The sequence below is a fragment of the Acromyrmex echinatior genome, chromosome 7, assembly GCF_024713525.1.
Source record: "Acromyrmex echinatior isolate Ae372 chromosome 7, ASM2471352v2, whole genome shotgun sequence".
Lineage (NCBI taxonomy): Eukaryota > Metazoa > Arthropoda > Insecta > Hymenoptera > Formicidae > Acromyrmex > Acromyrmex echinatior.
Window position 1 is genome coordinate 15,456,966 of NC_141858.1, and position 11,804 is coordinate 15,468,769.

At 31.5% G+C, this 11,804-nt stretch overlaps 2 protein-coding genes across 4 annotated transcripts; both read right to left on the minus strand.

The window, feature by feature from the left end:
- Positions 1 to 523: 523 nt before the first annotated feature.
- LOC105154176 (ribonuclease H2 subunit A) lies at positions 524 to 2,684 on the minus strand. Its single transcript, XM_011069524.2, has 2 exons — positions 2,469 to 2,684; positions 524 to 2,128 (listed from the first exon to the last, which is right to left on the minus strand). Exons 1-2 carry the CDS (start codon positions 2,682 to 2,684, stop codon positions 1,286 to 1,288), a joined length of 1,059 nt encoding a protein of 352 aa, XP_011067826.2. The 3' UTR covers positions 524 to 1,285.
- On the minus strand, positions 2,583 to 10,671 carry Rrp5 (Ribosomal RNA Processing 5). Of its 3 annotated transcripts, XM_087407686.1 has the most exons (7): positions 10,158 to 10,436; positions 9,149 to 9,208; positions 7,657 to 8,218; positions 4,349 to 7,579; positions 3,718 to 3,883; positions 3,421 to 3,577; positions 2,583 to 2,860 (listed from the first exon to the last, which is right to left on the minus strand). In XM_087407686.1, the coding sequence occupies exons 1-6, from the start codon at positions 10,173 to 10,175 to the stop codon at positions 3,421 to 3,423; spliced, it is 4,194 nt and encodes a 1,397-aa protein (XP_087263812.1). In that variant the 5' UTR covers positions 10,176 to 10,436; the 3' UTR covers positions 2,583 to 2,860. The 3 variants fall into 3 exon arrangements, with proteins under 3 accessions (XP_087263812.1, XP_011067827.1, XP_087263813.1); XM_011069525.2 differs by lacking the exons at positions 2,583 to 2,860; positions 10,158 to 10,436 and adding an exon at positions 10,518 to 10,671 and having other exon boundaries at positions 3,377 to 3,577; XM_087407687.1 differs by lacking the exons at positions 2,583 to 2,860; positions 10,158 to 10,436 and adding an exon at positions 9,808 to 10,124 and having other exon boundaries at positions 3,377 to 3,577.
- Positions 10,672 to 11,804: the final 1,133 nt, after the last annotated feature.

Below are 11,804 nucleotides of genomic sequence, written 5' to 3' on the forward strand. Positions count from 1 at the left end.
TTACAGATTTAAAAATCCTTTTCAAGAATTAAAATATATGCATTAATACGTGTCTGTGAAATGGTCTATACCAAAAACAACAAAAAATTTCGAAATTGAAATCTTAAGAAAAATTTTTTATCATTTTTGGCAGGAGATTAGATATTAGGCTAACAATCATAGTTGGTTGTTACGAAAACTTCATGAGAGGTAGGCCCTTTCCCGTTCTTGGGATTTTACGCCATCGGATCGAATAAGAAAAAAGTAATTGTTAAACAAAATTATAATTTTTGTATAATAGTTATTTTTTTCCTCTGTATTATCGTTAAAATAACTAAAACCTATCAAATTAATAGAGATTTCAATGATTTCGGTGATTTATTTCCATCAGGAGTATCGCAAAAATATGGATATTATTGTATAATTGATATCCACTTCTTCAGAGGGCGGTAGTGCGCAAGGTACTTCGCGGTTACAGGAAAAAGGCCTTTGCGTCTTCTCTCAAATTTCTCTTTGCTTTAATATACGACATTCAAAAAGAAAATACTCATTTAATCCATTTTTATTCTTGATATCTTATACATGTTCCAATTAATTATAAAAACTAATACTGCGAATATATATATATATATATATATATATATATATATATGAGCTAAATATATAAAAAATCTAGATACAGTCGAATATCTCGAAAGCAATGTATTTTTGAAAAAAATGTTTCCAGAGCTTTTCAAAATATTACAACAAAAGATTATTTCATTAAGTATTTTTTCAGTAAGTATATGTCCAGATCAAGGCTTTTGGGCCTTGAGATTGTTTCTTCTTATTTTCATTTTTACGTAAAAATGATTGACATACGATGTTAAGATAATATCTAAACATTTAAAATGTTTTAATCATCAGTTGGACATCTTAGATAATGCCGTAACTTTCAAGCCTTGTAACTCAAAAAATACTAAACGAAGAAATATTTTGTTATAGTGCTTTGAAACATTCTCGAGATGAGCTACACAAGAATATGTAATGAAAAATGTAGGTTTCTATTTTTTAAAATTTATGTGATCAAGGATCAAACTGAGAGAATCAGCAAATAATTCTTTTTAAATCCTACAATTTTTGCCTGAAATATTTTTTTCAAAAATGCTTTATTTTCGAGATATTCGACTGTATTCAAATTTTTTATTTCTCTCACCCTGTAATAATCTAATAATTCCTATAAAGTTTTATGTTAAGGGTCTTTAAAATCTATTAAATGACTACAGTGGAGACGGGGGGGAGGAATAAAATCAGCATAAAGTAAATATCATAAGACAGTTGTGTTGGATAGACAACGTTCGGTGAAGAACGGATGTTTTTTCGTGTGAACGTTAGACGATTTAGTTGGAGATTTTGCGAAAAATTTTAAAATCTTCTGCTCGTTGGAAATTTCCTCTGTTTCCTCCCATTCTACTGTCAATGCTTTTGACTCAAGAATCTGTTCGGCAGTGGACCAGCTGAACCGAACAAGTTGTGGAAAACCAAACACCTGATCCACGTTCATGGATAACCAATTTTTAGTTACTGGATCATTGGGATAGCCGCTGCCGTATTCTGTTTCAATGCAGTCATCTTCGCGAAACCGCCATGCTCGTATTGCATGATCTCGCGACACCTTGGCACATATACTAGCTGCGCTGACGATCGGATAGGTTGCGTCTGCTTTTTTTGCTACAATTATCTTGATACTGGGAAATATGCTTTTCAGTCGCGTTTGGTAAGACTCAGGTTTGCCGACGGTATCCACATAAATCTCAGCAACGTTCACACCTGCCTCAATTGCTTCTCTAATCAAGTTTGTAGCTGATATCATGGAAATCTCATTTAGTGAAATTTTAGTGCGACGGTACATGTTGTTAGCAATAACATTTGGCGATATTACTTCGATCGCCCAGCCGATACTATCCTTATGCTTGCAGATATCGTCAAATATCTCGTCGCGTTTCTTTTCTGTCAGACTCTTAGAATCAGCACAGCCTAGATCAACGAGCAATTGGTTCTGAGACAATGGGGCATACGAAATCCCATAAACCATTGGACCTAAAACTGGACCACGACCTGCCTCATCAACTCCAAGCTGACATGGTTTGTCCTTACAGATTTGGGAAACCTATTTTGCATCAAAATCAATACCGCAATTATGGTCTTATGTCTCTCCATTCTTTTATATCTGTTCCTTCTCTAACAATATTTGTAAAATATTTGTAAAATAAAATATTTTCATAGCAATATTTCATGTAAAGCATATGAAATAAAGCATATAAATAAAAAAAATATGAAAAAATGACAAATGTACAACAATTATTTGTTGTTAATTATTAATGTGCAAAATATACTCATGTTTATTGAAGAAGAAATAAAGTTATCAAATATACATACAATTACGTATTTCAATACTTTTATTTTTATTTTATTCATTCAAAAAAACTTCTATTATAAAAAAAATTTACCTCTGAAAAGTGAATCCTATTGATGCTGTGGTCATTATGTTCGAAAAATTGATATAAATCCTCACTGCAAGCGATACTATTAATTACATCCTTACACAAATTCTTCTCTCCCTCTCGATTGTCATTTTCAGTCGTATTTTCATTTTTTTCACTCATTTTTATAGTTTCATACCGGGATAAACACTCGAGATAAGTCAACTTAACCGAATTTAACATAACCTCAAATTTTATTTCATATTCCTCAGTGGTGCCAACTCATTGCTAGATCTTCAACTTGAATTTAAAATTCCCCCAGATCTCCCTACGTTAAGGGGTGCGTTCCAAAACTCAATTCTGTCAACTCTAAAGAGTAGTGGGGGAAAAGAATAAGCTGCGTTCCTTAGTTTCCTTCCCTTTCATGAAATAAAGAACTCTGATTGGTCTAATTTCTTATGCCTCATGTGTTATGACTTAAGATAATTTTTTACGAGCTGCTCAAATCGATTGTTTTAGCGACAAAAAGGATCACGTAGTCAAAATTGACAAATATCAAGCGTCCATTTTGATCACGTGAAACTACTGAACGTGAACTATATATACAGGGTGTCTCTTAAGTAAGGTCGGGCCGCGCTGCTACGAATTCACATAGCGTAGCTTCACCGTACATTGGCTTAGACGTTTTCTTTTTTTAATTTAAAAACTACAGTGGATATTTCAAAATAATATAAGACTTTTTCGTTCTCCTTGACTCATTCTACGCCCCCAATGCAGCCCGGATCTTACTTAAGAGACACCCTGTATATGTTCTAAGATTTGGCGAGAACAAAATAAAGAGAAAAAACTAAAACAATAAAAAATAAGAGAAAGCAAAAGAGAAGAAAAATGAAGAGAATTCTGGATGAATATAGTAATGTAAAGAAATATCTTACTTGTTATACGCATAAAATATTTATTTATGAAATAAGAACATTACTTATATATGTTTTTCCACATAATCCGCAGCCATCTGTCGTACGCGAGCTACAGCCTCGGATGTACCATATTTTTCCTCGAAATTAATGAATTTCATGAAGAGAATTTTCATTTTCCTTGGTGAGAGCGTTTGGACGCACGCCTGTTCTAACACTTTTCTATAAATGAGCGAAACATTTATTAAATAACTAACATAAAACTTAAGTAACTAACATGAAACAAATATATCCATAATGATAAATATTCATTATATTGCACGATATACATATTTGTAATAAAACGGAAAGAATTTGTATACCTGGCTAAATCGATGTCCTTAGATTTTATCAAGCAATCCACATAACACGACCACACGTCGATGCGTTTTGGATAAGAACTTAGGATGTTTTCGAATAACGTTTGCGCTCGTTCTTTATCTCCTAGTTTATTCTCTAAATTTGCAAATCTTACCAACAGGTTTACATCTGTAATACACAAATATGCCCCAGAATTTTATTAATCATAGAAAATTATGATATTAAAATGTATGTACAGGATATTCCAAAACTGGTGATAAATAAATATTTTAGATAAATTCTTTGTAACAGTTTAAGATGAAAAATCTAATACGAAAATGTCGAGGAAACAGTTTAAAAATTACGAAAGACGGGATGAAAGTGTTTTCTCGAACTTTATGCCTCTAATAATAATAAAATTCAGCACTTTCACATTTTGCCGTTCTTAAGCGCGTGAAATTCTAGCCCCGTCATTCATAATTTTTAAACTGTTCCCAATTAAAAACTATCGTAGCCTTGACATTTTCATATTAAACTTTTTTAAAATATTATATTCAAAAAATCTATCTTCAAATTTATTTTTTAGCATCCTATGTGTATATGCGTGCGCGCATGTATTAAAAGCTAAAGCGATATATGTGTATGTGTACTTACGTTGAGATGCAGGCAAAGATTGCAATGCCCGTTGCATGATTTGGCGCGATTTTTCTTTCATGCCAATTTTTAATAAAGCGGCGCCGCAGTCGATCCATGTTTGGGGATCTTGTTTGAATTTACTGATCACAGTACCTATCAATTTTTCAAGCTCGGTTTTCCTACCGGCATCCGCGTGTATGGTCAACATGTGCATATATACTTTATATGCGTCGTTTGTCCTCACAGCTTCCTGGAATACATCATTTAAAGATTCGGCGGTGCCGTATCTGGATTCCAGATTCAGCCATGCATTCCATACATTCAAACGTTCGTTTTCTTCTCTGAAATTGATCGTTTTAATTGCTCGTCTTGCGACCGCTCTCGCCTTGTCGATCTCTGTTGCTTGCAGATGATATGCCATATATTGCAGCCACACTAACGAGCTATCAGGGCTCGACAAAATTAATCTGTCGAACTGATCGATCGAATTGGGTGCCTGATTGCTCACCAAAGCTTCCTCTCGCTGACGAATCTCGCGTTCTTTCTGTCGTTCCTGTTCCCGTCGTTCGGTCGCACTCAGTTTCTTTTTCTTCTTCTTTTGTTTAAGTTCTTCTTCAAATTCTTGCTCGTCATCGCTAGACGTTTCAACATTAGGGAAAGCGGCCAATTTTGCTTTGATGTCCCAAGAAAATCCAAATTCCGGAACACGCAATCGTTTCACTAACTTATTTGCTTTCATTTCACTTTCATCGACAGAATCTTCGTCCGACTCAGAGAGAGAATTTTCATCTATATCTTTTATTTTACTTTTCTCCTCTTCGACTTCCCTTTTAGTTTCCTTCTTATTTTCTTTATTCGGAACTTGCTTCGATACTTTCTTCAAAACTTTCTCCGGAGTTTCCTTAAGTGATTTCTTTGGTGGATTTGCAAGATCTACATCATGTTGCTCAGACATCTTTTTTCTCTTCAATTGTTTATTCAATTGTTTGGCAGAAGATAGTTCTGTTACGATCACATTCTTTGGAATTTCGAATGCAGACTTTAGCATACAAATTGGCATAATATCAGATTCATCTCCCTTCATTATAACGTATAAGCGAATCTTAGCGTGAATTTTATAAGGTGTTAGATCGGGAAAAATGTCGTTCACATGTCGACGGACAGGTAATGCCGTCAAATATCCTGCACCATTACGTTTCACGAGAACAAGTATCAACCATTTAGTAATCATTAGAATCTCTGCTTTTAGTGTTATTCCAATGGGTAATTCTGGTAGTGATTTTTGTTTCGAACTAATGCCGTTTATTATTCTTGGTAGTAAAGATACGTCGACGAATTCATTGATATAATCTTTCCACAGAATCGTACCAAATACTTTGTCCCCCACTTGAGGATTGCCACAATAATGATCCTTGCGTACTGTACCCATCAATTGATTGCTTAACTGAAGTACTAAACCGTGTTCAGTTATCTTCTCGACAGTACCAGTAACTTTTTGACCTAAAATTGCCGAAGAGATCGGCTTGTTCTCGTAAAAAGTGTTTTTTGCTAGCTCTGATAATTTGCTAAAGTACAAACTCAAGACATCCACCGCTGCCATCATCTTGACTTCGTATTCAGATGGGCTGTCCCATATATCTTTCAATGACATTGTTAGAGTCAGTTGTTTCTCTCGCGTATTGATAGCTGTGATTTTAACGAATAATATCTGATTTGTATGCAACATTTTGAAATTGCTTATGTTCTTGTACGGTACAAATCCGAATTTATAATAATTATTAATCGGCAAGATAACTCTTACGCCATCTTGCGACATATCTCGAATTGTGCAAGGAATGCAATCACCTACTTTTAATGACTCAAAGTTTATGTATTTCTTTTGCGTCGTAAAAGTGCGTGACAATATTATAATCGGTTTTGTAGCAAATACGAAAGCTGAGATTACATCTCCAGGACTGCATCTTGATGCCAGTAAACTGCCGACTTCAATGCATGGAGCCATATGACCCGATGGTAAGAAACCTGTCACGACGTTTTCATTATCTTCTTTTTGTATCTTCAAGTATATTCCTTTAATAGATGATTCCGACACTGTTCCTTCAATTATATCTCCAATCGATAAGCTAATGGATTGTTTCTCTTTTTCGGAAACGATTCTTAATGTCATTCTACATTGATCTTTTTCTACTGATTCAACGCACACTGTAACTGTCTGTCCAACGGAAAAATTCCAATTCATATCATATGTATCGCTATTTAATGTGATCCGTGGGACCCATCCTTTTATTATTCCGTAAAATCTTACTAACATACCATTTTTATTTATTATACCGATCGTTCCATGATATTTTAATCCGCATTTAGCTTCGCCAAAATCATGTAAAACTGGCAATTTGCTCTTTACTAGCGACTGTTTTAGCGTGAATTTTACTTGATTAATCTTATTTTTATCTAAGACTCTTGCTTCGACATTGTCTCCGACTTTCAATTTATGCAGAGCGCTTAAACCGCTGTCGGATATGTGTTCCATTGGAACAATTCCGCAAATCTTTCCTGCTTGTACATGTATGTTGCTACGAGATGTTTCGATATGTACAATAGTTACAGTAAGGATATCGCCAATACTGAGATCAGAAGCTGAAAAATATTTTTGCTTCAAAATTTCTTCTTCCATTGTACAGACATAAAAGTGTTCCATCCAGTTATATGCGAGTACTCTACACTTATGTGTGGAACTTTCTTTGAATTCGATTGGAATTTTAGTAAATGGAACATTGGTTCTTCGCAAAGAAATATATCCACGTAGTCCAGATTTAGATAATTTGAAGATTATCCCGCTAGATTCTCTGTATAGAACTCTGGCGTTATTTATAATATTGCCTACAGGTAATTTTTCCTTTTCAGATATATCAGTCAACAGACTAAAGTACGCTAATTTTACAGTTGGTAATATATATAATAATGTGCCAATCACTTCCATATTATCTACATATGTGGATAAAGGATTATTTAAATAAATTCGATTTATATATCCAACGTTATTTTTCCCAAATCTAACTTGCAGGCCATTAGAAAGCACCTTTGTTACATAAAGCGATAATTTTGTTCCTGGTGTTAAAACATCTAAAGACATTATGTCGTGTACATTAGCACTGTCAATCTTTTTTCTTTTAGTTGACAATTTGATAACAGACATATTATCTACTGTTTTTATTTCCTTGATGGCACATAAAAATTGAGTACCTGGAACTATATAATTTCTGATATTAACAAAATATGTTGTAATGGATGTGATACTAATTCATTATACAAAATTAGTTACTTACAATATTGTTTTCCTTTATCAATATCTTCAGTAGAAAGAAATGCTCTAACATTTGCTACGCCTATGTCAATTATGTAACCATGATCCTCTATACTTTTAACAGTACAAATCACTTTCATATCTTTTACAAAATAACTAGCATGAACATTCTGATTTATTAATTGCGGTTCCATAGATAAACTATAAGACCATTTATCTTCAAAATTTATATTTTTTATGTAACATGTTACGTAATCACCAAGATTAAACAAATCTGGTAAAGGTTTGAATTCATTCGACTGAACAACTTTTGCATTAATTATATCTTGCAACAAATTAGTGTAAGATTGACTGAGATCTGTAGCTTGTACTCTTCCTAACAATCCACCTGGCAGAGACACTATCAAATCATATTCCGATATTTCAGAAACCCGGCCAAGAAGTATCAGTCCTTCATGTAGCATGGTTTTAGATAATCGATCTGCAGTAGTAGCAATAAAATTTATGTCTTTTACAAATTCGTTGTCATTTTCTTTCTTCGTCTGTGTTTTACGTTTCTTGAGTTTAAGCTTCTCCTTAAATGGCTAAAATCAAAGTATTATTATCAATTGCATCTATATAATTGTACAGCTAAATTTTTGTATATAAAACTATGTCAGCAAAATATTGATATAAAAAATATTAATATATATCCAGATATATACATATTAATTTAATAAAAATACAGATTCTAACTTTTTTCTAACAGATTCTAACTCTCCACAAACAACATGGGGTTTTTAAAATATGATGTTTATGCTTAAAATATAATAACTTATGTATATCTAATATAAATTATGTAAATTATGTTTTATGTATTATTTATGTAAACAATCTATGGGTCATCGAAGTCTATATTCCTTATCATTCCACTGTATTAAAACTACTTTGTTTATATATACATATATATATATGTACTTTTATTTATCAATATTAAAGTCAGATATGGTAACAGTCATAAAATTTAATTATATTTTTTGTGTTATATTAAACAATTTACAATAATTTACATATTTTATATTGTTTATATTATCTATATGAAAAAAGTTCATATAACTTAACATAAATAATACATAAACATTCTATGTGAATGTAATCTTGAAATATGTAGCACAACTCTACTTTAAAAGCATCATCAATATTTTGATTGTGAATTCTGGTAAATAAATTTAAATCTACAAAATCTAAATAGCATACAATTAGACTTCTACGATTGTAAAAACTTGTTTAAACTTTGATAGGTACATCATATTTTTTCAGATTTTTACATAATCCAGAGCAGTAAAAAAATTTTTTTCCTATTTATCGAAAACCCTTATTGCTGATGGAAGAGTTAAAATTCCATATTACAGAAGGTTAAATAAAACATTAAAACATTTTCTTAATTTTTATTTTTAAAATATAAATTAAAATGTATAAATTAAAATAGATTTAATTCAGAAATAAAGAAACAGAGACTGAAATTATGTACTTACATCTGCCAATCTTTTAACTTCAGGTTTTTTTCCTCCTCGAGGAAAATTTTTCAGTGCCATCTATATAAATATTTTAAATTATTATTAAAAATTATTATTATTTAAATTGATCAAAAAATTATCATTAGGCTGATTTTACAATGAATTAGTAACGGTAATTCTAAATCTTATTGAGGAATCGATGAATTTGGCCAACAGCTAACTTGTACGACACTAAGATTATCGATTATCTTAAGGATATACTGTCGCTAACGTTCTAATTCTATTGTCAATACACTATTAAAAATTTAATAAATTCTATCCAAAGATATATGATTGGTTCTTATCCAAAGATATATATAAAACCTGAAGTCGATTTTCTATCTAGTTCATGAGTTATCCAATTTAATTTTGTACAAATTTTTATGGATTATCTCCGATGAAAATAAATTGCTAAAATCTATATCAGTAAATCTATATCTGAAAATTTTTGAAATGAATTAATTGATAGATTTTAGCGATTTTCAGCGATTTTAGCAATTTATTTTCATCAAAGCAGTAGCATATTCTCATATATCAACAAAATTATAAAGCAGCAACATTGCCAATATGCTGAAACTTCGTGAGTAAATAAAACACTGAGCAACGTTTCTAAAAAAAATTCATATCGATTTACTAACCCGTTATCAAGATATTAACGATAAAACAAAATTTCGAATGGACCACATAACCTCACTTCAAAGTTATGTAGTCCACTGCTCAAAATGTGACAACTCAAAAGTGTCAATAGTACGAAGATTAGTTTATATATCTTTTTGATTTTTAAGTATCATGTAATGTCCAATATATATTAAATGTTAATATGCGGCACGTCTTTCGTTTCTTACAGTTGATTTTAAAGAAAATTCATGTCTAAAAAAAAATTTTTACCGACTACAAAGATACAAATATATTCATTTATAATACCAAATATCATATTAACTGACAGTATTAAGGTTATATACACGATATAGCGCATATTTTAACTTACAAAAGTATAAAATTTCATCAATTTCAAATTTGAGTAACTTTTGTCTGGGATTATATAGCCAGAACATTCTGACTAAATTCAAATTTGTTAATGCGAAAAATCATAATTATCTATTTAGATTATCTATTTAAGGCTTAAGATTTTCAATTATCGACTCATTCTGAAATTAGTTTTAGAATTATGATAATTAATATCTATAATATGATATAATATTTAAAACGGCGATAGGTTAGATTAATTAGATATGTTATATTCTCTCATCTCAAGAGATATTGAATTAATAATTATAAATTTCAAATATATTTTTAGAAATATTTTATTGCAATTATAACATGCTGCCTTTTAATTTATATAAATTACCTTGTCTAATAATAAATAAATTATATCACTATAAACAATTTATACCAAAGGCATATAGATGCCTAGAAAACTGGATCGACAAAGCGACTAGATCTGTTTGCTGAGCAATTAAATATGATTTTGGATCCACAGATAGGAACGCGTCCATTGGCTACGTTCAGCGGACTCAATAATTGAGTTTGCTGAACGCAGACAATAGGTGCATCCAGAAGCACGATCGCTTACTGAACGCTCAGTGAACTCTTGTATTGCTTAATCCATATTTTTAAATCTAATGGGATACATCAATCAGATGCAAGAGCTCACACTGTCAATAAAATCGTCAAAAATGAATGTGATTCGTGTCTGTACTACATCCACAGAATAGACGCGTGCTGACTATCTATATAGGCTGCATTCCATTAAAGCGTGGTCTACAATAAGTTGCAAACACATCAGCCAATCAGAAATGTCAATAGTAATTAGTAACACTTCTGTGTTGTAAAACATTGCGACTGACGACGGTGATTGGCTGGCATCTTATTGTAAACCACGCTTTAACGTTCACGACGCACGTGGAATCATTTCCTTGTCATTTATCAAATGTTAAACAAGGACAAACGATATTCATGAGCGTTTTGTAAGCGTTATGTGAAACATTGAGAGTAAAGTCATTAGATTTATAAAGTACCGCAATCGTCCGCCAAGTTAAGAACTAAAGTTAAGGACTAAATTACAAAACTCTGCAGTCATTTTTTTATATTCATTTATTATGAAGTTATAATTTTTTAAATCAAATGCCATTTTTTCCCAACTTATGAGTCTTTCGATAATTATAGATTATACTATATTTTATTTTTCAAAATGAAGTATCAATATTTATTCTAGAAAGTTGAATGTTGGTAAATTTTTAGAGATTTTTTGAATTATTTTGAAGAGATGAAAAACCGAAGAGATTCTGATGACCCCTGACAGCATGAATGAGACACCAAAATGTACATAGTACGGTAAGGGTTAAAACTTCTATAGAAGTGACAAAATAGTTTCCATATATTTTTTTTTCAAATGTTTCGCTTTTTTATCTTTTTCACTTCATCGTATTCTTTTTGTCTTCCCAAGATGATAAGATGCTGTAAAAAAATAGTATTTAAAAAATAATGCACATGTAAAATAGTAGTAATGTACATTTGTGTAATAGTAATAATAAATTATAAGAACATGTACTTGTATATCAAAGCGACAAAAAAGTTAAAGAACTTGATTGTATTGGGTCATCTAAAAAGTATCCGCGGTTTTTTGTCACTAGAT